At 49.9% G+C, this 27,941-nt stretch overlaps 1 protein-coding gene across 2 annotated transcripts in view; it reads right to left on the reverse strand.

Annotated features, from left to right (window-relative positions):
• Positions 1–27,941, reverse strand: part of COG7 (component of oligomeric golgi complex 7) — a 173,321-nt gene that overhangs the window by 51,729 nt on the left and 93,651 nt on the right. For both annotated transcript variants that reach the window (XM_075319222.1, XM_075319223.1), the window contains 2 exons: positions 26,185–26,383; positions 8,577–8,704 (listed from right to left, as the gene is read on the reverse strand). In XM_075319222.1, coding sequence (XP_075175337.1) covers positions 8,577–8,704; positions 26,185–26,383 — 327 coding nt within the window. The remainder of the gene's footprint in view (positions 1–8,576; positions 8,705–26,184; positions 26,384–27,941) is intronic.

The raw sequence follows: 27,941 nt of genomic DNA on the forward strand, positions 1-27,941 counted from the left end.
AGAACCACTCATATAGTGACAAGCAGTTAGTTGCTGGTGGTCGGAACCATGGATACCCAAGGTCCTGCAATGCCCTGCACATTAGGTAAGAGAAACAGATAAACAGGAGTACTATACTACATTTCTAATGTGTATGGGAGCCCTCTAAGGAGCACTGACTAATGACACGCAAGACTTATTCCCATCTCCAAGATCCTATCCCAATATGTGGTAGGTGTAGTAATAATACCGTGTTTTTCCAAAAATAAGCCCTCCCCCAAAAATAAGCCCTAGCAGGAATTTTCAGCATTTTCGGAGCAAGGCTTAAATATAAACCCACCCCCGAAAATAAGCCCTAGTCGCAATTCAGTAATGAAGTGTACGTGCAGCTAAAAAAGTTAAGGATACTGCAGGACACTTCATTATAGACAGCGGCACCCGGCAATTACACTCACCTGAGACTGAGCGGCAGGACCTGCAGTGATCACACACCAGCACACATCAGCTCTCACACACACACACACACACATAATCAGATCGCACACATAATCAGATCGCACACATAAACATCGGATCGCATACACACTCACCCCATCCAGTGACACCGATCTCTTCTCGCCAGCAGAATCCTGAGAGGCAGTGCGGTGGAGCGCAACGACCTGCAGAACAGGACCTGCGGCCGGACACGTGACTTGCTGTGATCATTCCTGCGGCCGGAAATGCTCGATGTGATGTGTGCGATCGGCTGCGTGTGCCTGCGATCGGCTGCGTGTGCCTGCGATCGGCTGCGTGTGCCTGCGATCGGCTGCGTGTGCCTGCGATCGGCTGCGTGTGTCTGCGATCGGCTGCGTGTGTCTGCGATCGGCTGTGTGTGGCTGCGATCGGCTGTGTGTCTGCGATCTGCTGTGTGTGTGCGATCTGCTGTGTGTGTGTGATCTGCTGTGTGTGTGCGATCGGCTGTGTGCGCCTGCGATCGGCTGTGTGCGCCTGCGATCGGCTGTGTGCGCCTGCGATCGGCTGTGTGCGCCTGCGATCGGCTGTGTGCGCCTGCGATCGGCTGTGTGCGCCTGCGATCGGCTGTGTGCGCCTGCGATCGGCTGTGTGCGCCTGCGATCGGCTGTGTGCGCCTGCGATCTGCTGTGTGTGATTTACTGTGTCTGGGATCCGCTGTGTGTGTGATTTGCTGTGTGTGTCTGGGATCTGCTGTGTGTGTGTGATTTGCTGTGTGTGTCTGGGATCTGCTGTGTCTGGGATTTGCTGTATGTGTCTGGGATTTGCTGTGTGTGTCTGGGATTTGCTGTGTGTGTCTGGGATCTGCTGTGTGTGTCTGGGATCTGCTGTGTGTGTCTGGGATCTGCTGTGTGTCTCGGATTTGCTGTGTGTGTCTGGGATCTGCTGTGTGTGTGATTTGCTGTGTGTGTCTGGGATCTGCTGTGTGTGTCTGGGATCTGCTGTGTGTGTGATTTGTTGTGTGTTTCTGCGATCGGGCTGTGTGTGTGTCAGCGTGTCAGCCAGCAGCAGGGGAGAACGGCGTGCAGCACCGACCGGAGATCACAGGAGGACCTGGGAACCATGCAGACGTCCGGGTCTGGTGAGTATGAGTCTCCTGGGAGATCTCCTCCAAAAGTAAGCCCTAGTGCTTTTTTGGGAGGCAAAAAAAAATATAAGACAGTGTCTTATTTTTGGAAAAAAGAGAATTTTGTTTACTTACCGTAAATTCATTTTCTTATAGTTCCGTCTTGGGAGACCCAGACCTTGGGTGTTTAGCTTTTGCCTCCGAAGGACACACAAAGTACTACACCTAAAAGTGTAGCTCCTCCCTCTGAGCCTATACACCCCCTGGTGAGCCAGTCCCAGCCAGTTTAGTGCAAAAGCTGAAGGAGAATAGCCACCCAGAAGTAGAACAGAGCAAAAGCCGGAACAACCGGAGGCTATGTCCACTACAACAGCCGGTGAAAACACGCGGAACAAGGAAATAGCCAACAGGCAACAGGGAGGGAGCTGGGTCTCCCAAGACGGAACTATAAGAAAAAGAATTTACGGTAAGTAACAAAATTCTCTTTTTCTTTATCGTTCCTTTGGGAGACCCAGACCATGGGACGTTCCAAAGCAGTCCCTGGGTGGGAAAACAGAAAACTGAGAAGTAGGCAGAACCTAACTTCACAAATAGGCGACCACCGCCTGAAGGATGCGTCTGCCCAAGCTCGCATCTGCCGAAACATGAGCATGCACCTGGTAGTGCTTCGAGAAGGTATGCAGGCTAGCCCAAGTGGCAGCCTGACAGACATGTTGAGCCGTAGCCTGGTGCCTAAAAGCCCAAGAGGCACCGACAGCTCTGGTCGAGTGTGCTTTGATCCCCGGCGGGGGAGGCGCCTGCGCACTTTGGTAGGCGTCCGCAATGGTCGACCTAATCCAACAGGCTAAGGTCGGCTTAGAAGCAGGAAGGCCCTTGCGCCGACCTGTGGTTAGCACAAAAAGAGAGGTGCACCGCCTAAGCGGAGCGGTGCGAGACACATAGATCCGGAGAGCACGCACCAGATCTAGAGTATGGAGAGCTTTTTCAAAGCGATGAACAGGGGCCGGACAGAAGGAAGGTAAGGTAATGTCCTGGTTAAGGTGGAAGGGAGAGACCACCTTAGGAAGAAAGTCCGGAGTCGGACGGAGAACCACCTTGTCTTGATGAAAGACTAAAAAAGGTGACTCTGAGGAGAGCGCAGCCAAATCAGAAACTCTCCTGAGAGAAGTGATGGCAACAAGAAAGGTCACTTTCTGTGAAAGACGGAACAAAGAAACCTCCCTAAGAGGTTCAAAGGGGGGTTTCTGCAAGACCGTGAGAACCAAGTTAAGGTCCCAGGGGTCCAAGGGCCGCCGGTAAGGCGGAATGATGTGAGACGCGCCCTGCATGAAAGTGCGGACCTGAGCCAGCCGAGCGAGACGCCGCTGGAAAAGAACCGACAGAGCCGAAACTTGTCCCTTGAGAGAGTTGAGGGACAGTCTTAGCTGCAGACCGGACTGTAGAAAAGACAGAAGGGTCGGCAAGGAGAATAGCCAAGGATGATGGCCGGTAGAGCGACACCAGGACAGGAAAATTTTCCAAGTCCTGTGATAGATCTTAACGGAAGAAGACTTACGGGCCCGAGTCATAGTGGAGATGACTTCAGGGGGAATACCAGAAGCCGTCAAAATCCAGGACTCAAGAGCCACGCCATCAATTTGAGGGCCGCAGAATTCTGGCGGAAAAACGGACCTTGCGAGAGTAGGTCTGGACGGTCCGGGAGATACCACGGCATCTCTACGGACAGTTGGAGCAGGTCCGGATACCAAGCTCGCCTGAGCCAGTCCGGTGCAATGAGGATGACTCGATGACCCTCTATTCTGATCTTGCGCAGGACTCTGGGCAAGAGAGCTAGAGGGGGAAACACGTAGGACAGACGAAACTGGGACCAGTCCTGAACCAGAGCTTCCGCGGCGAAGGCCTGAGGATCGTGGGAGCGAGCCACGTAAACAGGAACCTTGTTGTTGTGACGCGATGCCATTAGGTCCACGTCCGGAGTGCCCCATTTGCGGCAGATCGACTGAAACACTGCCAGATGCAGAGACCACTCGCCACCGTCGACGCTTTGACGGCTGAGATAATCGGCCTCCCAGTTGTCCACGCCTGGGATGTGGACTGCGGATATGGTGTATCCGGAGTCCTCCGCCCATTGAAGAATGCGTTGTACCTCCATCATTGCCAGGCGGCTGCGCGTCCCGCCTTGATGGTTGATGTAGGCAACCGCTGTCGCGTTGTCTGACTGGACTCGAATGTGTCTGCCCGCCAGCAGGCGGTGAAATGCTAGGAGAGCTAGAAACACGGCTCTGGTTTCCAGCACATTGATTGAAAGGGCCGACTCGGACGGAGTCCAAGTGCCCTGTGCTCTGTGGTGGAGACATACCGCTCCCCAGCCGGATAGACTGGCATCCGTGGTGAGAATCACCCAGGACGGGGCCAGGAAGGAGCGCCCTTGAGACAGGGAGAGGGGCCGAAGCCACCACTGAAGAGAGCTCTTGGTCCGTGGTGACAGAGCCACTGACTTCTGCAAGGAAGAAGGCCGCTTGTCCCAAAAGCGGAGAATGTCCAGCTGCAGGGGGCGCAGATGGAACAGCCTCCATGGACGCCACCATTTGACCCAGCATCTGCATCAGACGCCTGAGGGTATAACGACGGGGCCTCAGGAGAGAGCGCACCGCCAACTGGAGAGACAACTGTTTGTCTAAGGGCAACTTCACAATCGCCGGCAGAGTCTCGAACTGCATCCCTAGGTACGTGAGACTCTGGGTCGGAGTCAGAGAGGATTTGGGGAAATTGACAAGCCACCCGAATTGGGCTAGAGTGGCGAGAGTGAGCGAGACACTCCGCTGACAGTCTGTGCTGGATGGAGCCTTGACTAGAAGGTCGTCCAGGTAAGGGAGCACTGCCAACCCCTGGAGGTGCAGGACCGCAATCACTGCTGCCATGACCTTGGTGAATACCCGAGGGGCCGTGGCTAACCCGAAGGGGAGAAACACGAATTGGAAATGATCTTCTCCTATTGCAAAGCGTAGCCAACGCTGGTGTGAAACTGCAATTGGCACATGTAGATAGGCATCTCTGATGTCGATGGACGCCAGGAAATCCCCTTGGGTCATTGAGGCAATGACTGATCGCAGAGACTCCATGCGAAAGTGCCGTACCCGAACATGCTTGTTGAGAAGCTTGAGATCCAGGATGGGCCGGAAGGTACCGTCCTTTTTGGGAACCAGGAAGAGGTTTGAGTAAAAACCTCCGAACCGCTCCCGGACGGGAACTGGTACAATTACCCCGTTGGCCTGCAAGTCTGCCACGGCCTGTGAGAAGGCGGCGGCCTTGAAGCAGGGGGGTGTTGAGAGAAAAAATCTGTTTGGCGGGCTGGAAGAGAATTCTATCCTGTAGCCGTGAGAAATGATATCTCTCACCCACTGATCGGAGACTTGTTGAGACCAAGCGTCGCCAAAGTGGGAGAGCCTGCCACCGACTAAGGACGTTGCTGGAGCGGGCAAAAAGTCAGGACGAGGCTGCCTTAGTGGCAGTACCTCCTGCGGTCTTTTGTGGACGCGCTTTTGAGCGCCAGTTGGATTTCTGATCCTTAGCTGAGGTAGCGGACGAGGCAGAGGGCTTAGAGGACGACCAGTTGGAGGAACGAAAGGAGCGAAACCTCGACTGAATCCTACCCTGGGCAGGTTTCCTGGTCTTGGTTTGTGGCATGGAAGTACTCTTCCCGCCAGTAGCCTCTTTAATAATTTCATCCAGCTGTTCACCGAACAGCCGGGAACCAGCAAAGGGGAGCCCAGCCAGGTACTTCTTTGAAGAAGCATCTGCCTTCCACTCTCGAAGCCACAGGGTCCTGCGGATAACGAAGGAATTAGCCGAAGCCACCGCAGTGCGGTGAGCAGCCTCTAGCATGGCAGACATGGCATAAGAGGAAAAAGCTGAAGCTTGAGAAGTTAAGGTAACCATCTCGGGCATAGATTCCCTGGTGAAGGAATGTATCTCCTCTAGAGAAGCAGAAATGGCTTTGAGGGCCCACACTGCTGCAAAAGTTGGGGAAAACGCGGCCCCCGTTGCTTCATACACAGATTTGGCCAGAAGGTCAATCTGACGGTCAGTGGCATCCCTAAGGGAAGTGCCATCAGCCACCGATACAACGGTCCGGGCTGAGAGCCTAGACACCGGAGGGTCTACCTTTGGGGAGTGAGCCCACTCCTTGACCACCTCAGGTGGAAAGGGAAAACGGTCATCAGAACCACGCTTTGGGAAGCGTTTGTCAGGACAGGCCCTGGGTTTGGTCACAGCGGTCTGAAAACTGGAGTGGTTAAAGAACACACTCTTTACTCTCTTAGGCGAGGTAAACTGGTGCTTTTCTGCCAGAGAGGTTTGCTCCTCTGACACTGGCGGATTGAGATCCAGTACAGAATTAATGGAAGCAATCAAGTCACTAAGATCTGAGTCACCCTCGGAGAGTTCAATGGGGTACATGGAGTTAGCCTCCGAGACCCCTGTAAGGGCATCCTCCTCATCCTGAGAGTCAGCCCTTGAATCAGAGCCGCGGGATGAGGAGGGAGAGGAAACCCTGCGGCGCCTCTTAGGAGGACGGGGTCTGTGTCCCGATGATGAATCCTCTGTGAGCTCCAGTGAACGAGGGTCCGAGGATAGGGATCCTAAAGGACCCTTAGCAAGAGCATGAGAGGTACCCTGTGAAGGGGGCTGATGCATATTCATCAAAGTCCTGGACAGAAGTCCCATGGACACAGCAAATGACTGGGAGATAGACCTAGAGAAGGACTCTACCCAGGCCGGGGGTTCAGCCACAGGTGCAAAAGCAGTCTGAGAGACCACTGGGGGTGAGACTCCAGGCTGTGGCACCTCCAAGTTAGAGCAGACATCACAATGTGGATAAGTGCTTGGTTCAGGCAGCAGGAGCTTACATGCAGAGCATGTAGTATAACACTTTGGAGCCTTGCTCCTTGTGTGTGACATGCTGCTGGGGTAACAGATTCTAAAGAGAATGAACTCCAGAGAATGTATCCAAAGGTCCACAACCAGAGACCGGCTGTGGCTTACCAGACCACTGGAAGCGAGTTGTGTGCCCTCCAGAACCCGAAGCCCGGACCCCCAATGCACAGCACCTCAGCAGGGATGCAGAGTGCAGGATGACCCAGCGCCGAGTGAAGAAAAATGGCCGCCGGAGCGAGGAGGGGGGGCGGGCCTGTTGGGGGCGTCCCCGTTCTGGAGGGCCATAGAGGCCTGCAGGGAGGGAGTCACTCAGTAGCAGGGGAGTGTCCCTCCCCTGTGCAGAACGGCCACCGGGAGGAGCCGTGCCTGTCCCTCTGCATGAGCGACATGCGAGGGCAGGAAACAGAAACTAGGCCTCCGGTGAAGCCAGGGCCTAACTTTAAGCAGCGAGGCCGACGCGCAGGCACCATCGGCGCGGTTCTCAGGCGAAAAGCCAGAGGACCCGCCGGAAATGCCAAAAACAAGACAGCAACACACTCTCCCCAACAATAAAGTACAGGGACCCCCCAACACATGAATGTCTCAGGTACTTAGCTGCTGAGACGCAGGGCCAGGTCCCTGGGGATGAGTGCTCCGGTCCAGCAGGGTCCTCAAGGGGCTGTGGACGGAGACCGGTCTCCTGTCAGGCATGGAGACCGCGCTGGATCCCACTTCAATCCAGAGCCCAGGAGGGATGGTGAAGGAATACGGCATGTAAGGCTCCCGCCTTGGAAATCAACCTTACAACACCACCGACACAGTGGGGTGAGAAGGGATATGCCGGGAGTCCAGACGTGGACCCCATTTCTTCAATATTCTTCTTTTTTTTTTTTTTAAATCATATGCATGTGTGGATGTATCCTCCTGAACACAAAGCGATAAACTGGCTGGGACTGGCTCACCAGGGGGTGTATAGGCTCAGAGGGAGGAGCTACACTTTTAGGACACACTTTGTGTGTCCTCCGGTGGCAGAAGCTAAACACCCAAGGTCTGGGTCTCCCAAAGGAACGATAAAGAAAACACGATAATAGCAAATACCTTCAATTAGAAATGTAGTATAGTTCTCTTGATTAGCCATGCCACTTACCTCATGTGCAGGGAACTGCAGCTTAGGTATCCATGGTTATGACCACAAGCAACAAACTAACTGTGATTATATATCCATGGTCGTAACCATAGATAACTAAGGTCCTGCAATGCCCTGCACATGAGGTAAGACACATGGCTATATCAGGAGAACTATACTATTTTTCTAATTGGGGGTATTTGCTAATATTATTATATCTACTGCACATTATATAGGATCTTGCATATGGGAATATCCATTTAAGTGTGCTGCACTATTTCTTTTATACATTCTGTGATGGTGGAGGGCACTATGGTATCAGTAGTCAATTTTAAAGGGGTTATGCAACAGACTCACAGGATAGCTAATAAATGCATCATCCTTAAAGGTTCAGATTCGATGAACGGGGGTCCCAAAGTTTGTGTAAATTGAGCAGCCCTCCTCTTTGCTCAGTTTACTAGGTCTATGGGTGCGGCAATGCCCATGTGGGACCATGGCAGCCATAGATACACTACTGAGCCAGACACGAGGGGCAAGGGACCTCCATTCTTATGATAAGACGAGTGCCAGGTCGGCCCCCCAGCAATTATCTGGAATATAGTGAAGCTTGCAGTGAATAATTTATTGTACATGATGTTTATATAATTATGACTCCAAAATGGCTACTAAAGAACACTGTGCTTCAAAAAAGGCAGAACGCGGACTACCCCCATTATATGAGACTCTCAACTGTCAATCATTCTGTGTCATGGCCAATCAGGCAGCCTATAACATGTCATTTTTCATTTAGCTCGAATTGAACTCCATTTTATAGGATTTAGAGTCATTAGAAGTCTATGGCTGTAGAAATAAAGCTAGGAATACATGACAGCGCAGTATCTGAGATAAGGCAGCAAGTCTACATATGTCTGCAGGTTCATTTTCGGGTGTGTGTGTACCCGTCATCCCCAGATCAGAATCCATCAGCGTAATCTGTCTTACCAGAGGAATGGCGCTCAGCTGTATTAACAGGTGTGACTCCTCCAGGCTCCCGTACTGCAGCTGGAATGGCTTGTACGCTCCATACACGGCCTCCACCAGCTCCGTCACCTTCGCAGTGTTGTGCTCTCCTGACACACAAAACCATGAATTGCAATGGATACACACATTATATATATATATATATATACATATATATATATATATACATATATATATATATATATATATATATATATATATATATATATATATATACACACATACATACATACATACATACATACATACATATATATATATATATATATATATATATATATATATATATATATATATATATGATAAAATACAGGCATGTCAATTGTTTGCATTTTCCATCTGTGTTTGACAACGTTTCTGGTCACACAATGGACTTTGGGTACAATGCAGCTGATACAAGGCAAGAAAAAAAAAAAAAAAAAAAAAGTTTAGGGCACGTGCACATGTTGCATTTCTCCCGCTAACAAACTTAAAGGGGTATCACCATCTCCAAGACCCTATCCTAATATGTAGTAGGTGTAATAGTAATAATAATATTAGCAAATACCTCCAATTAGAAATGTAGTATAGTTCTGATTCACGTTGTCGCTTACCTCATGTGCAGGGCATTGCAGAATTTTAGGTTTTTATGGTTATGACCACTAGCAATTACCTAACTGTCATCATATGAGTGGACAAAACCATGGATAACGAAGCTGCAATGCCCTGCACATGATGCAAGTGACAGCTAATCAGTAGAACTATACTACATTTTTAATTAAAGGTATTTGCTAATATTATTATGCCTTCTACATATTGGGATAGGATCCTAGAGATGGAAATATGCCTTTAAAGGGGTTGTCCACTACTTTTACATTGATGGCCTATCCTTAGGGGCACTTTGCACACTACGACATCGCAGGTGCAATGTCGGTGGGGTCATGTCGAAAGTGACGCACTTCCGACGTCGCACTCGACATCGTAGTGTGTAAATCCTAGATGATACGATTAACGAGCGCAAAATCGTCGTAATCGTATCATCGGTGTAGTGTCTGGGAATTCCATAATTACGCAACTGCGACAGGTACGATGTTATTCCTCGTTCCTGCGGTAGCACACATCGCTGTGTGAGAAGCCCCAGGAGCAAGGAACATCTCCTACCTGCGTCCCGGCTGCAATGAGGAAGGAAGGAGGTGGGCGGGATGTTTACGTCTCGCTCATCTCCGCCCCTCTGCTTCTATTGGCCGCCTGCCGTGTGACGTCGCTATGACGCCGCACGACCCGCCCCCTTAATAAGGAGGCGGGTCGCCGGCCAGATCGACGTCGCAAGGCAGGTAAGTCCATGTGAAGCTGGCGTAGCGATAATGTTCGCTAGGGCTGCTATCACACGATATAGCTGCTGCGACGGGGGCGGGGACTATCGCGCTCGGCATCGCAAGCATCGGCTAGCAATGTCGTAGTGTGCAAAGGGCCCCTTAGGGGTACTTTGCACACTACGACATCGCTAGCCGATGCTGCGATGCTGTGCGCGATAGTCCCCGCCCCCGTCGCAGCTGCGATATCATGGTAATAGCAGGCGTAGTGAACATTATAGCTACGCCAGATTCACATGGACTTACCTGCCCTGCGACGTCGCTCTGGCCGGCGACCCGACTCCTTATTAAGGGGGCGGGTCGTGCGGCGTCATAGCGACGTCACACGGCAGGCAGCCAATAGAAGCGGAGGGGCGGAGATGAGCGGGATGTAAACATCCTGCCCACCTCCTTCCTTCTACATAGCCAGCGTGAGCCGCAGGACACAGGTAAGGAGATGTTCCTCGCTCCTGCGGCTTCATACACAGCGATGTGTGCTGCCACAGGAACGAGGAACAACATCGGAACATCGGTCATTTCCAAATCATGGAAATGACAGACCCTACACCGATGATACGATTATGACGATTTTGTGCTCGTTAATTGTATCAAAAAGGATTTACACACTACGATAATCGACAGCGACGCCGGATGTGCGGCACTTTCAATTTGACCCCACCGACATTGCACCTGCGATGTTGTAGTGTGCAAAGTGCCCCCATCAATGTCTGATCAGCTGGGGTCCGACACTTTGCACCCCCACCGATCAACTGCTCTCAGTCCCGACAGCGGCAGCAGGAAATGCTGAGTTCTGGAGCTGCTCCGTCTTCTGATAGTGGCCAAGGCCGGGTACTGCACAGCCATCTTCTATTGATTAGAATAGGAGGTGGATGTGCAGTACCCGGCTGCAGCTGCTATCAGAAGACGGAACAGCTCCGCAACGGAGCATTTCTGGCTGCCGCCGGGGCCGAGAACAGCTGATCAGTGGGGGTGCAGGGAGTCGGACCCCAGCCGATCAGATATTGATGACCTATCCTAAGGATAGCCCATCAATGTAAAAGTAGTGGACAACCCCTTTAATGATATTTCTGAAATCTCATGCACATGTTGCTTCTTTTTTCCTTGCAGATTTGATGCAGTTTCAATTCTGCAGCATGTCAATTCTTTCAGCTTTTTTTACCTATTCGAATGACGGAAACAAAAGCATAAAAAACCCTGAGTATTTTATGCAGCATTTTCCCAGCTGAAGGTTTGTTTTTGGTGCAGAAATGTCTGCAGCGAATACTTAACGTGTGCACAGACCCTTAGGTGGCATTAACCTGCGGGAGGTAACGAGCGTCCAGACTACATTCCTTATACAGAGCGTTCTATGGTTTAGGCTGTGCTTTCTTCTAGTACTTCAAGGGTCCTCATCTGAAGCACTGATCCCTGGTCCGCATCCAACGCGAGCATCTGTTCAGTGCCCCAAGTAAATGCCACTGCAGACGCCACTTCAGATATCAGCAGACAGGAGGAGAGGTCAGCCGTATGTACCCAGACACAAGCATTATCACATACTTTACAGCAGGAGGTTTCTTCATGAAAGGACCCCCCTACAAGACCCACAGGGGCCCAGCACACAATAGAAGGGGCACTTATGCAGATCCGGTGGACTTCGGCATCCACAAAGACACCTGAACACTTCTTGCAAAAAATAATCTGAGATCGTTCTTCATTTTGATAACATTAATATGGCTTGTGTACATACAGCGGAACCTTGGATTAAGAGTAACTTGGCTTGAGAGCGTTTTGCAAGACAAGCAAAGCTTATTACAAATTTGTGACTTGGTTTAAGAGCAATGCTTTGCAATAAGAGCAAATTCCCACCGCACACACTTCCGGTTCTGTCCTTTCACCGCGCTCTGATCCGCTCTGGAGGTACCTTTCTCCATACATGTACTGTACACAATATACCATTGTACAGTACAGTATATACTATACAGCATGTCTATCAATTTGCATTTGTGGATACAGTATTGTACTCTCTTTCTGCTAACCAGCACAGCACATTGCTTATACTGTACCTCTCACACCAACAGTTCTATTGTAAGCTAAAATGCAGTTTATTTATCTTTTTATGTTTTTACTGAACAGTATTTTGTGTTAGTGACTGTAATAATTTTATATGAATACAGTACATTATTTCGTATTACTGTAATAACTTTGTATAAATACAGTAAATATATTTGGGTTGTGGAACAAATTGTCTGCGTTTCAATTATTTCCTATGGTAAAATTTGCTTTGATATAAGAGTAACTTGGTTTAAGAGCGCACTCCGGAACAAATTATGCTCCTAATCCAAGGTTCCACTGTATATATTTTTGACTTCCATATTTGCAGTACCACATACTTCCACGGGTACCAGCCCATCCACTGTGTTAGGCTACTTTCACACATCCGGTTTTTGCTCTGCGGCACAATACGGCGCTCTGCAGCAAAACCGCAACCGTTTTTTTTTGCCGCCGGTTGCAGTTTCTTTTGCATAGACTTACATTAGTGCCGTATTGTGCCGCATGGGCTTGCGTTCGGTCCGTTTTTTGCCGCATACGGCAGATTTAGCTGATGCCGCGGCCGGATGGAACGTTGCCTGCAACGTTTTTTGCTCCGGCAAAAAAAATGCATTGCGCCGCATCCGGCCGCTGCGGCGCATTTTTCAATGCATGCCTATGGACGCCGGATGCGGCGCGATGCGGAAAAAAACGCATCCGGCCGCCGCATGCGGTTTCTTCCACTGCGCATGCTCAGTAGCGTGCCGCAACCGGAAAAAAACGGACGGGCCGCATGTAAAAACTTATGCAAAGGATGCGGTGTTTTCGCCGCATCCGTTGCATAGGTTTCACAGCAGGATTGAGCCGCAGTGCTCAAACCGGATGTGTGAAAGTAGCCTTAATGTTTTAAGTTAGGAAGTCGAAGATTCACATTGGGTTCACAGCTCATTATCAGACACATTGCATAAAGGTGGTCATATGTTATTGATCATTGTAATAAATGGGACGATCTGCAATACCGGCCACAGCCACCCACAGCGCTAAACAAGTTCCACATCACATCAGATCGGATATTGGTGGCCTACGCTGAGGACAGGACATACATAGTAGATCTGAGAAATGTCCTTTTTTAAAGGGAATCTGTCACCAGCTTTTTTCCCCCCATCTGAGAGCAGGATAATGTAGGGGCAAAGACCCCGATTCCAGCGATGTGTCACTTACTGAGCTGTTTGCTGTCTCAATGTTTTCTCTGCTGCAGATCTAGCAGTTATACAGAGCTCATGATATGCTGGACTACCTGCAGCACGCCAAGTAGTCCTCTAATGATAATCTACTGCTGATTAAACTGTGATTTTATCAAAACTATACTGAGCAGCTCAATAAGTCTCTGCCCTATGTTATGCTGCTCTCAGATTAGGTGGCAAAAACTTGGTGACCAATTCCCTTTAACACAGCAAGGTTCTTTCTCTTTCGTATTCAACATCTTTAATTGACACGGATTTTAAACCCACTGGTCCTCGTTCTGTGGTGCAAATATAGTTTTACAAGTATCAGAGCCCAGTTTTTGTATGACAGATACAGAAAATATACAATTATTCCTGCAGCCACCACTAGAGGGAGCTCCCTGCATACTGAGTCCCATGTATAAACAGTCAGCAGTGAGCTCAAGAGCTCCCCCTAGTGGTGGCTGTGAGGATGATATTGAGGAGTTTCAAATACAAACACATCCTATAAAATTCTCAGGAAAAATATTAACAGTTTATTACAATCTAATGATGACCCATTACTTTACCAAGTTTGATCTGTTTCTATGTTTATTATTTCTACCTAAGTGAAGAATTTACAAGTCAGCAAAGTTCGGCAGCTTCAGAGTTAAGTCCGGCCCCAGAAGGGAGCGGAGCTGCAGTGTTCTTACAACTTTTCCAGTGGCTATCAGCCAACACTATCGGCTATGCGGACGTCTGAGAGCCAAGAACAGGAGAAACACAGCACGACACCATCCGAACAAGGCCAGACAGCACTTCTGCAGGGAAGGAACGTTCCCCTCCGGAGATTTCGCAACAGAAAGTTTCTCTCGTTGCAAATATTTTCACTTTTAAAGTCCAGCGTTACAGAAAAACATAATAATGGTTCACAATGACCACTTACTAAATGGTGTGCATTAGTGATTATGGCCTCCATAGCAGCAGGGGCCGGCTGTAATCCTCGCCATCTACTAGGTCCTGTAGGATGTAATGTGATTGTACAGCTCTGGGGTAACTTGAATTAAGCATTTTTGGGGAAAAAAAACTGACTTGTCTAAAAAAAAAAATAAAAAATACAATAAAAAAAACCCATCTTTCTAAGACCTCCAACACACATATGCAAAACACTAATGTTTTGCTCGATCCATGGTGAAGGTGTGTATGCTTATGCGTGTGCCCATGTGTGTGTGTGACATGTGCTGTCCCTATGCTATCCGTGTGACATCTGGACAGTTCACGGATAGCATGAGCCAATATACTTACCAGTCCCCGGCGTTGCTGTTTCTCGCCCTGCTGATACTTCCAGGTCCGCGCTGAGTGCAGTGAATATGCATGAGGCATAATGAGTGGTCCCGGAAGTAACAGCAGCGCCGAAGACAGGTAGGTATAGAAATTCTTTAGTTTTCTGTTACCTGTGTTTTCTCCAATATGTGTCACATTGATCTGACATGGATCAGATCACTGTGTGGTCCGTGTGACAACTAAGCTGCTGGCAGAAAACGGACATGTTGCTGTTCTCTCTCAATCCGTGTAAGTAATGGGGCTGAGCTGAGATTGCGGTCAGTTTGGGAAAGCTTATGTCCACATGGTGTTAATACGAGAATGGATCTTTAGTGCACAGGCTGAAGATAAATAATACTGTCACAAGTAGATAACTACTGTATTTTTCAGATGCATCAACAATTTACAGGGGAAAAAAGGAAAAACAAGAAACTTTATAGTTAAAATGGGGGTCCGTCTTGTAGTCCGTTTTGTAGTGAAGTGATACTGCGGACCCTGGGCTGGGAGGATGGAGTGACGCGGCGGTGCGAGGCAGGCGCCATTGATCTGCCAGTGACGAATGTGATGGATCTTAGGCGGCGAATGCACAGATTAAGATTTTGGAGAGCCAAGTTCTTAATCTGCGCATGCGCCGCCTTTGGAATAATTTTCCTGAAGTCAACTGCGTCTGTCGCCTGGAGATCAATGGCGCCTGCCTTATGTCATTAGTACATCCCTACTCCCAAGCTCATGCACCACAGCATCGCCCCACTCATACCACCACCAGCTTCCCGCAATGATGCCCTTGGCCGCCTCCAACGACACAGACCATAAAAATGATGCCAGAGGCTGTGCATGCGCAGACTAAGATCTTGGCTTTCCGAATTCTTAATCTGCACATGTGACGCTTTTGGCATAATTTTCCTGAAGTCCATTGCGTCCATCGCCAGGAGATCAATAGTGCCTGCCTTGTGTAGTCAGTACACCCCTCCTCCCAGGCAAGGGACTACAGCATCACTTCCTGCAGTGGTACCCCTGCCTCCTGTAACCCCAAACCACTGCCGCCGCGCCCCCTGGTAAGCTACATTCAGCCTATAAGACTCACCCCCATTACCCCCCCAATTTTGTGGGGAAAAAAAGTGCATCATATATTTAGAAAAATACAGTAGTTAACTCTTAGCAGAAGTGTCTCAGTCTCCCAGATAAAGGCCGATCTCCTGCATTTCCATGTGCACCATATAGGATACATACAGTGCCTACAAGTAGTATTCAACCCCCTGCAGATTTAGCAGGTTTACACATTCGGAATTAACTTGGCATTGTGACATTTGGACTGTAGATCAGCCTGGAAGTGTGAAATGCACTGCAGCAAAAAAGAATGTTATTTCTTTTTTTTTTTTAAATTGTGAAAAGTTTATTCAGAGGGTCATTTATTATTCAACCCCTCAAACCACAAGAATTCTGTTTGGTTCCCCTAAAGTATTAAGAAGTATTTCAGGCACTAAGAACAATGAGCTTCACATGTTTGGATTAATTATCTCTTTTTACAGCCTTTTCTGACTAATTAAGACTCTCACCAAACTTGTGAACAGAACTCATACTTGGTCAACATGGGAAAGACAAAGGAGCATTCCAAGGCCATCAGAGACAAGATCGTGGAGGGTCACAAGGCTGGCAAGGGGTACAAAACCCTTTCCAAGGAGTTGGGCCTACCTGTCTCCACTGTTGGGAGCATCATCCGGAAGTGAAAGGCTTATGGAACTACTGTTAGCCTTCCACGGCCTGGACAGCCTTTGAAAGTTTACACCCGTGCCGAGGCCAGGCTTGTCCGAAGAGTCAAGGCTAACCCAAGGACAACAAGGAAGGAGCTCCGGGAAGATCTCATGGCAGTGGGGACATTGGTTTCAGTCAATACCAAAAGTAACGTACTCCACCACAATGGTCTCCGTTCCAGACGAGCCCGTAAGGTACCTTTACTTTCAAAGCGTCATGTCAAGGCTCGTCTACAGTTTGCTCATGATCACTTGGAGGACTCTGAGACAGACTGGTTCAAGGTTCTCTGGTCTGATGAGACCAAGATCGAGATCTTTGGTGCCAACCACACACGTGACGTTTGGAGACTGGATGGCACTGCATACGACCCCAAGAATACCATCCCTACAGTCAAGCATGGTGGTGGCAGCATCATGCTGTGGGGCTGTTTCTCAGCCAAGGGGCCTGGCCATCTGGTCCGCATCCATGGGAAGATGGATAGCACGGCCTACCTGGAGATTTTGGCCAAGAACCTCCGCTCCTCCATCAAGGATCTTAAGATGGGTCATCATTTCATCTTCCAACAAGACAATGACCTAAAGCACACAGCCAAGAAAACCAAGGCCTGGTTCAAGAGGGAAAAAATCAAGGTGTTGCAGTGGCCTAGTCAGTCTCCTGACCTTAACCCAATTGAAAACTTGTGGAAGGAGCTCAATATTAAAGTCCACATGAGACACCCAAAGAACCTAGATAACTTGGAGAAGATCTGCATGGAGGAGTGGGCCAAGATAACTCCAGAGACCTGTGCCGGCCTGATCAGGTCTTATAAAAGACGATTATTAGCTGTAATTGCAAACAAGGGTTATTCCACAAAATATTAAACCTAGGGGTTGAATAATAATTGACCCACACTTTTATGTTGAAAATGTACTAAAATTTAACTGAGCAACATAACTTGTTGGTTTGTAAGATTTATGCATATGTTAATAAATCCTGCTCTTGTTTGAAGTTTGCAGGCTCTAACTTATTTGCATCTTATCAAACCTGCTAAGTCTGCAGGGGGTTGAATACTACTTGTAGACACTGTATGTGATCTGTCGTTTTTTGCCCACATTTGAGTGCGGTCTTAAAAAGCACATATCCCTATAGCACAGCACTGCTCAATATAAAGTGTATAATAGGACTCCTTTATAGTGTAGATATCAGAATAAATTCCACTAAAGTTTACAGCCAGCTAAATTGTGCATAAGTAAGCGTGCTCACGATCAGGGTTCACAGCATTTTGGATGCAACGTGTGTTCGCTGCTTCCAAAACGCTGCGTTGTGCAGTGCAAGCACAGAGGAGGGGATTTCTAAAAAAACGAATGGCCACTGTGCTTGTTTTTCCCACACCAAAAACGGACTTGCGGTGCGACTTCCTGAGCCTCAGCATGTCAATTGTTTGCTGCAGAGACGCGAGTGTTCTTCACAGGGAGAACACAGCGAGAGACCGTAACTGCCCGAACAAGGATCATGGGCATGAGCAGCTGTGGTCTGCAGCGGAGGAGACTAGTGGCCCTGAATATTCGGACCTGCCGCATCCAGGATGCAGTGGGTCCTGATCGTGTGCACATACCCGAAGAGGTACTTTGCACGTTGCGACATCGCTCCTGCGATGTCGTCGGGGTCAAAATCGAAAGTGACGCACATCCGGCGCTGGTAACAACGTCGCAACGTGTAAAGCCTAGATGCACCGATAAACGATCGCAAAAGCGTCGTAAATCGGTGATCTGTGTAGTGTCGGTCAGTTTCATAATTTCGCTGCAGCGACAGGTACGATGTTGTTCCTCGTTCCTGCAGCAGCACACAACGCTGTGTATGAAGCCGCAGGAGAGAGGAACATCTCCTTACCTGCGTCCACCGGCTATGTGGAAGGAAGGAGGTGGGCGGGATATTTACGTCCCGCTCATCTCCGCCCCTGCGCTTCTAGTGGCCGCCTGCCGTGTGACGTCGCTGTGACGCCACACGACCCGCCCCCTTAGGAAGGAGGCGGATCACCGGCCAGAGCGATGTCGCAGGGCAGGTGAGTGCGTGTGAAGCTGCTGTAGCGATAATGTTCGCTACGGCAGCAATCACAAGATATCGCTGCTGCGACGGGGACGGGGACTATCGCGCTCGGCATCGCAAGCATCGGCTTGCGATGTCGTAGTGTGCAAAGTGCCCCTAAGGAGTTTAAGCAGCATGAATAAAAGACAATTCACATGTAAGACACTGGGCACGTAGGTGACTCCACAGCAAATAGACTTGTGGTCTTTATGAACTTTGGTAGAAGACAACCAATGTAAACTGCATAGGGACCTTGTTGTGTCACAGTTGGGTACAGTATATAATATGTAATGCGCTTTTTTTGGGACGAGTACAACTCTCCTGATATACAGTACAGACCAAAAAAGAGAATTTTGTTACTTACCGTAAATTCTTTTTCTTATAGTTCCGTATTGGGAGACCCAGACCATGGGTGTTTAGCTTCTGCCTCCGGAGGACACACAAAGTACTACACTTAAAAGTGTAGCTCCTCCCTCTGAGCTTATACACCTCCTGGTAGCCAGTCCTAGCCAGTTTAGTGCAAAAGCTGAAGGAGAATAGCCACCCACAAGTAGAACCGAGTAAGAACCGGAACAACCGGAGACTCTGTCCACGACAACAGCCGGTGATAACACACGGAACAAGAAAATTGCCAACAGGCAACAGGGAGGGAGCTGGGTCTCCCAATACGAAACTATAAGAAAAAGAATTTACGGTAAGTAACAAAATTCTCTTTTTCTTTATCGTTCCTTTGGGAGACCCAGACCATGGGACGTTCCAAAGCTGTCCCTGGGTGGGAAATAAACAGAAAAAACTAAGAAGTAGGCGGAGCCTAACTTCACAAGTGGGCGACAGCCGCCTGAAGGATGCGTCTGCCCAAGCTCGCATCTGCCGAAGCATGAGAATGCACTTGGTAGTGCTTCGAAAAGGTATGCAGGCTAGTCCAAGTGGCAGCCTGACAGACTTGTTGAGCCGTAGCCTGGTGCCTAAAAGCCCAAGAGGCACCGACAGCTCTGGTCGAATGTGCCTTGATCCCCGGCGGGGGAGGCACCTGAGTACTCTGGTAGGCGTCCGAAATAGTCGATCTAATCCAAGGGGCCAAGGTCGGCTTAGAAGCAGAGAGACCCTTGCGCCGCCCTGTGGTTAGCACAAAAAGAGAGGTGCACCGCCTAAGCGCAGTGGTGCGAGACACATAGATCCGGAGAGCACGCAGCAGATCTAGAGTATGCAGCGCTTTCTCAAAGCGATGAACAGGGGCCGGACAGAAGGAAGGCAAGGAAATATCCTGGTTAAGGTGGAAGGGAGAGACCACCTTAGGAAGAAAATCCGGGGTCGAACGGAGAACTACCTTGTCTTGGTGAAAACCAAAAAAGGTGACTCCGAGGAGAGCGCAGCCAAATCAGAGACTCTCCTGAGAGAAGTTATGGCAACTAGAAAGGCCACCTTTTGAGAAAGACGATACAAAGAAACCTCCCTAAGGGGCTCGAAAGGGGGTTTCTGCAATACCGTGAGGACCAAGTTAAGGTCCCAGGGATCCAAGGGCCGCCGATAAGGCGGAATGATGTGAGACGCACCTTGCATGAAGGTGCGGACCTGAGCCAGCCGGGCGAGACGCCGCTGGAACAGCACTGATAGAGCTGAGACTTGTCCCTTGAGAGAGTTGAGGGACAGTCCTAGCTGCAGACCGGACTGTAAAAAAGACAGAAGGGTCGGCAACGAGAATGGCCAAGGAGAATGGCCGGAAGAGCGACACCAGGACAGGAAAATTTTCCAAGTCCTGTGATAGATCTTGACGGAGGAAGACTTACGGGCCCGAGTCATAGTGGAGATGACTTCAGGAGGAATACCAGAAGCCGTCAAAATCCAGGACTCAAGAGCCACGCCGTCAATTTGAGTGCCGCAGAATTCGGGCGGAAAAACTGACCTTGCGAGAGCAGGTGTGGACGGTCCGGAAGATGCCACGGCATCTCCACGGACAGTTGGAGCAGGTCCGGATACCAAGCTCGCCTGGGCCAGTCCGGTGCAATGAGGATGACTCGACGGCCCTCCATTCTGATCTTGCGCAGGACTCTGGGCAAGAGAGCTAGAGGGGGAAACACGTAGGACAGACGAAACTGGGACCAGTCTTGAACCAGAGCGTCCGCGGCGAAGGCCTGAGGATCGTGGGAGCGAGCCACGTAAACCGGAACCTTGTTGTTGTGACGGGATGCCATTAGGTCCACGTCCGGAGTGCCCCACTTGCGGCAGATTGACTGAAACACTGCCGGGTGCAGGGACCACTTGCCACCGTCCACGGATTGACGGCTGAGATAATCTGCCTCCCAGTTTTCTACGCCAGGGATGTGGACTGCGGATATTGTGGACTTGGAGTCCTCCGCCCATTGAAGAATGCGTTGGACCTCCAACATTGCCAGGCGGCTGCGTGTCCCGCCTTGGTGATTGATGTAGGCAACCGCTGTCGCGTTGTCTGACTGGACTCGAATGTGCCTGCCCGCCAACAGGTGGTGAAAGGCTAGGAGAGCTAGAAGCACAGCTCTGGTTTCCAGCACATTGATTGAAAGGGCTGACTCGGACGGAGTCCAAGTGCCCTGTGCTCTGTGGTGGAGATGTACCGCTCCCCAGCCGGATAGGCTGGCATCCGTGCTGAGAATCACCCAGGACGGAGTCAGGAAGGCGCGCCCTTGGGACAGTGAGAGGGGTTGAAGCCACCACTGAAGAGAGCTCCTGGTCCGTGGCGACAGAGCCACTAACCTCTGTAAGGAGGAAGGCCGCTTGTCCCAACAGCGGAGAATGTCCAGCTGCAGAGGACGCAGATGGAACTGGGCAAAGGGAACCGCCTCCATGGAGGCCACCATTTGACCCAGCACCTGCATCAGGCGCCTGAGGGAATAACGGCGGGGCCTCAGGAGAGAGCGCACCGCTAGCCGGAGAGACTGCTGTTTGATTAAGGGCAACTTCACAAGTGCCGGCAAAGTCTCGAACTGCATCCCTAGGTACGTGAGACTCTGGGTCGGAGTCAGAGTGGATTTGGGAAGATTGACAAGCCACCCGAATTGGGCTAGGGTGGCGAGAGTGAGCGAAACACTCCGCTGACAGTCTGCGCTGGATGTACCCTTGACCAGAAGGTCGTCCAGATAAGGAAGCACTGCTAACACCTGGAGGTGCAGGACCGCAATCACTGCCGCCATGACCTTGGTGAATACCTGAGGGGCCGTGGCTAACCCGAAGGGGAGAGCCACGAATTGGAAACGATCCTCTCCTATCGCAAAACGTAACCAACGCTGATGTGACACTGCGATTGGCACATGCAGATAGGCATCTCTGATGTCGATGGACGCCAGGAACTCCCCTTGGGTCATAGAGGCAATGACTGATCGCAGAGACTCCATGCGAAAATGCCGCACCCGGACATGCTTGTTGAGAAGCTTGAGATCCAGGATGGGCCGGAAGGTATCGTCCTTTTTTGGAACTAGGAAGAGATTTGAGTAAAAACCTCTGAACCGTTCCTGAGCGGGAACTGGGACAATCACTCCGTTTGCCTGCAAGGACGCCACGGCCTGCGAGATGGCGGCGGCCTTGGAGCAGGGGGGAGTTGAGAGAAAAAATCTGTTTGGAGGGCTGGAAGAGAATTCTATCCTGTAGCCGTGAGATATGATGTCTCTCACCCACTGATCGGAGACTTGCTTTAACCAAGCGTCGCCAAAGTGGGAGAGCCTGCCACCGACTAAGGACGTGGCTGGAGCGGGCCGAGAGTCATGAGGAAAGCTGCCTTAGTGGCAGAACCTCCTGCGGTCTTCTGCGGATGCGCTTTTGGGCGCCAGTTGGATTTCTGATCCTTGGCTGAGTTAGCGGACGAGCCGGAAGGCTTAGAGGATGACCAGTTGGAGGAACGAAAGGAACGAAACCTCCATTGATTCCTACCCTGGGCGGGTTTTCTGGTCTTGGTTTGTGGCATGGAAGTACTCTTCCCGCCAGTAGCTTCTTTAATGATTTCATCCAGCTGTTCACCAAACAGCCGTGAACCAGCAAAAGGGAGCCCAGCAAGAAACTTCTTGGAAGAAGCATCTGCCTTCCACTCTCGAAGCCACAAAATCCTGCGGATAACAAGAGAATTAGCTGAAGCCACCGCAGTGCGGTGAGCAGCCTCTAGCATGGCAGACATGGCATAGGATGAAAAAGCTGAAGCCTGAGCAGTTAAGGCAACCATCTCAGGCATAGATGCCTTGGTGAGGGAATGCATCTCCTCTAGAGAAGCAGAGATGGCTTTGAGAGCCCACACTGCTGCAAAAGTCGGGGAAAACGCGGCCCCCGCAGCTTCATACACAGATTTGGCCAGAAGGTCAATCTGACGGTCAGTGGAATCCTTAAGTGAGGTGCCGTCAGCCACCGACACAACGGTCCGGGCTGAGAGCCTAGACACCGGGGGGTCTACCTTTGGGGAGTGAGACCACTCCTTGACCACCTTAGGTGGAAATGGAAACCGGTCATCAGAACCACGCTTTGGAAAGTGTTTGTCAGGGCAGGCCCTGGGTAGAGTATTAGAGGCACCCTGTGAGGGAGGCTCATGCATATTCATCAAAGTCCTGGACAAAAGTCCCATGGACTCAGCAAATGACTGGGATATGGACCTAGAAAAAGGACTCTACCCAGGCCGGGGGTTCAGTCACAGGTGCAGCAGCAGCCTGAGAGACCACTGGGGGTGAGACTCCAGGCTGTGGCACTGCCAAGTTAGAGCAGACATCACAATGTGGATAGGTGCTCGGCTCAGGCAGCAGGAGCTTACATGCAGTGCATGCAGAATAAAGCTTTGGAGCCTTGCTCCTTGTGTGAGACATGCTGCTGGAGTGGGGGCTTTGCAGAGAATGAACCCCAGGGAGAATATACAGAGGCCCACAACCGGAGACCGGCTGTGGCTTACCAGACCGCTGAGCACGGTGTTGTGTGTCCTCCAGATCCAGAAGCCCGGTCCCCCAGTCGCAGCACCTCAGCAGAGATGCAGAATGCAGGATGTCCCAGAGCAGAGTGAACTCTGCCTGAGAAGAGGGCGTTCCTATAAAAGAGCGGGAACTGGAGGGCTATAGAGACCTGCAGGGAAGGACGGACGCCCCAGCAGTGGGGAGTGTCCCTCCCCTGTGTAGAACGGCCGCCGGGAGGAGCCGAACCTGTCCCTCTGCATGAGTGACATGCGAGGGCAGGAAAATGAAACTAGGCCTCCAGCGAAGTCGGGGCCTAAATTTAAGCGGCGAGGCCGACAAGCAGGCACCATCGGCGCGGTTCTCAGGCAAAAGCTAGAGAACCCGCCGGAAAAGTTAAAACAATCACATACAGCATACTCTCCCCTTACAATAAAGAACCGGGACCCCAAACATAAACGTCTCAGGTACTTAGCTGCTGAGACGCAGGGCCATGTCCCTGGGGATGAGTGCTCCGGTCCAACAGAATCCTCAAGGGACTGTGGATGGAGATCGGACTCCTGCCAGGCATGGAGACCGTGCTGGCTCCCACTTCAAGCCAGAGCCCAGAAGGGATGGTGAAGGAGCGCGGCATGTAAGGCTGCAGCCTTGTAAATCAACCTTAACAACACCGCCGACATAGTGGGGTGAGAAGGGACATGCCGGGAGTCCAGACATGGACCCGCTTTTCTTCAAACTCTTTCCAAAAGTCAAACAAATCAGATGAGAATGCATGTGTGGATGTATGCCTCCTGACACAAAGCAATAAACTGGCTAGGACTGGCTACCAGGGGGTGTATAAGCTCAGAGGGAGGAGCTACACTTAAGTGTAGTACTTTGTGTGTCCTCCGGAGGCAGAAGCTAAACACCCATGGTCTGGGTCTCCCAAAGGAACGATAAAGAAAGTTTGGATACACCTTCTCATTCAAAGAGTTTTCTTTATTTTCAGGACTCTGAAAATTGTAGATTCACATTGAAGACATCAAAACTATGAATTAACACTAGAAGTCCCAGAGAGGGGTCTACTATTGAAATCCTATGGAGCTCGAAAATTCCTGGGACTTCTAGTGTTAAAACATGTGGAATGAAATACTTAAAAAAGTGTGTAACAACTGAAAATGTCTTATATTCTAGGTTCTTCAAAGTAGCCACCTTTTGTTTTGATTACTGCTTTGCACACTCTTGGCATTCTCTTGATGACCTTCAAGAGGTAGTCACCGGAAATGGTTTTCCAACAGTCTTGAAGGAGTTCCCAGAGATGCTTAGCACTTATTGGCCCTTTTGCCTTCACTCTGCGGTCCAGCTCACCCCAAACCATCTCGATTGGGTTCAGGTCTGGTGACTGTGGAGGCCAGGTCATCTGGCGTAGCACCCCATCACTCTCCTTCTTAGTCAAATAGCCCTTACACAGCCTGGAGGTGTGTTTGGGGTCATTGTGCTGTTGAAAAATAAATGATGGTCCAACTAAACTTAAACCGGATGGAATAGCATGCCGCTGCAAGATGCTGTGGTAGCCATGCTGGTTCTGTATGCCTTCAATTTTGAATAAATCCCCAAAAGTGTCACCAGCAAAGCCCCCCCACACCATCACACCTCCTCCTCCATGCTTCACGGTGGGAACCAGCCATGTAGAGTCCAAAGACACTGTGGTTGGATCCAAAGATCTCAAATTTGGACTCATCAGAACAAAGCACAAATTTCCACTGGTCTAATGTCCATTCCTTGTGTTCTTTAGCCCAAACAAGTCTCTTCTGCTTGTTGCCTGTCCTTAGCAGGGGTTTCCTAGCAGCTATTTTACCATGAAGGCTGCTGCACAAAGTCTCCTCTTAACAGTTGTTCTAGACATGATAAGGTGTGTCCAAACGTTTGGTCTGTACTGTACTTGTACCACCCCCTCTCACATGAGCAATCGCACCCGCCCCCATCGTTTGTTCGTTACGGGCAATTTCTTGCCCATGTCGCACAAAGTCAGTAACCCCCGTCACATGTACTTACCTCCCGAACGGCCTCGCTGTGGGCGGCGAACATCCTCTTCCTGAAGGGGGAGGGACGTTCGGCGTCACAGCGACGTTACACAGCGGTCGCCCAATAGAAGTGGAGGGGCGGAGATGAGCGGGACGTAACATCCTGCCCACCTCCTTCCTTCAGCATTGCCGTCGGGACGCAGGTAAGCTGTGTTCGTCGTTCCCAGGGAGTCACACGGAGTGACGTGTGCTGCCTCGGGAACAATGAACAACCGGCGCGCAGAAGGACGCTCGATTTTTTGAAAATGAGCGATGTGTCAACGAGCAACGATAAGGTATTTTTGCTCGTTCACACTCGCTCGTAGCTGTCACACGCTACGATATGTCAAACGATGCCGGATGTGCGTCACTTATGACGTGACCCCGACGACATATCGTTAGATATATCGTAGCGTGTAACAGGCCCTTAAGTAAAGAGCAGAACTGAAGCCAACCAACATTACCCCTATATCTTTATATCATCAGTGTAATTTTAATATTAGCATATTTTTGCTATATTCTTTTGTCCCAACCTGGATGCATATTATAGTCCGAAAAATTATGGTATGGTAAGTAATGAAAACCCCTAAATGCTTCCAACAAATGAGGAGGCAACCAGGTCACACAAAGCCTATATGAGTCCTCCAGATTCATAGCGGTCCTTTGTTGGGGTTAATCAAGGAATTGTTGACCCACTTCGATGTCCTCCATAGATAGCAAGACCCAACCCACGTTCTCCCCCTGTTGCACCTGTCAATCAAATAGCAGTGCATGGCTGCGACTTTACTTGCATAGATCTCCGAAATAAAAGGCTATACGACCAGGGGTTGTACTAATGTGATTTTGAGGCTTTGAAATCTCAATGGAGAAAAAAGAAAAAACACATATAGATGGAATAATGAGCCTATCCAGATGAAACACCGGGGGCATCTTACCAATATGCGGCATGATGGCGGCTTCCAGAGCCTTTGCAAAGTGACCGGTGGCCTTAAAGAGCTCCAACAAAGTACTGAGCGTATGCTCGGGGCTGGTCCTCTCCATGGCAGTGTTCAGACAGACTGGGATGGATGGCACCATGGCGGCCAGAGTCTGTATCAGCAGGACGGTCACCACCTCATGAGGCTTCTTAAATATCTGTGACGACAAGACAAATCCTGTGATCAGGTGCACAATAATAGATATTAATAAAAATATCAGCAAGCGGCTGAAGATGGATTTGCCCATTTTATCAGGGGTAGATAGGACGTGGCTCTGATTGCTCACCCCCTGGTTATCCTACAATCCATCCTATATGAAAGGACTTGCTTTACTGCACTGCTGCGAGGTGAACTGAGGTCACGCAGGATAATTAAAACTTGCTGATACCATGTGCTTTTAGAAAAATCCTATCATTTTAGGTAAAAAAAAAAATAAAATAATAAAAAAGGACTGGGGTAATGAATGGCATTTATTGTGCCGGTCTTGGTTACGTGTACGTTTAATATATTTGGATTGGACGCTCGGCTGATCACTGCGGTGTCTGGATATAGTGGATTTAACCTTTAATTTTCCATGAAGCAGGAAACAACTACACATAGTATCCAAGTCAAAAAGGTAACCCTTCTGTGCAGCCTTAATATTAGAGAGTCAGAGGCAGAACAATAGCGGTCGCAGGAATTGCGACCGGAACGGGGTTGCAGGGGGCCCGCCAGCCCCAGCTTCTGCTGGATGTGTGTCCGAGGCTGCACATCCAGCTGAAATGCATCATGGTGCAGAGACCCGTCGGGTCCCTGTACTATGATACACGCTGCAGGCCAAGTAGAAGCTGGTAGCTTTCATCTGTGTCCCAGTGACTGAGGGCGGCGCATGGCAATGATGTCATGCACTGCAACAGCACTGACTAAAGCTGCCGGCCACTGTGCGCTGGCTACATAGGACGACGCTGAGTGACATGGGAGACAGGGACGGTGAGTACAATGTTGTTGGTTTTTGCAGGATATACACCAGTAAGGGGATAGTAGATACCAAGAAGAGGATAGTATATACCATGAGGGGGACAGGATATACCAGGAGTGGCCCAGCAGGGGGCCAGTATTCACCATGAACGGGGACAGTAGATACCAGGAGGAAGATAGAATATACAGGATGCGGCCCAGGATGGTGACATATATATCAGGATGGGGTTATATACACACACCAGGATGTGGGCTAGAATGGAGAACATATATACTAGGATGGGGGACATAATTACTAGGATGTGGGGCATATATACCAGGATGGGGTTATATACACATCAGGATGTGGGCTAGAATGGAGAACATATATTCTAGGATGGGGGACATATATAGCAGGATAGGGGACATATTTACAAGGAAAGAGCCCAGGATGGGAGACATTAGAACAGGGTGGGGGACATTCCTACAAAATGGGCGGGGGGGGGGGGGGGGGCAACTGGTATGTCTTTATAAGATTTAGAATGCAAAATGTATACATGCATCTGACCAACAAAAAGTGGGGGCAGGTCCACATTTTGCACCAGGGCCCACCGAACTCTAGTTACACCATTGTAGAGAATAGTACACAAAGTAACAAACTGCCATTACCCAGCTTTCCCATAGCACTGAAAGTCCCCATCACGGGTTAATTAAACAGGAACATCAGGAGTAAGAAAATAAACAGCTAGTGTCTACATGTCCATGGTTTTGTCTAGTAT

The sequence above is a fragment of the Anomaloglossus baeobatrachus genome, chromosome 7 (genome assembly GCF_048569485.1).
Source record: "Anomaloglossus baeobatrachus isolate aAnoBae1 chromosome 7, aAnoBae1.hap1, whole genome shotgun sequence".
NCBI classification, from domain to species: Eukaryota; Metazoa; Chordata; class Amphibia; order Anura; family Aromobatidae; genus Anomaloglossus; species Anomaloglossus baeobatrachus.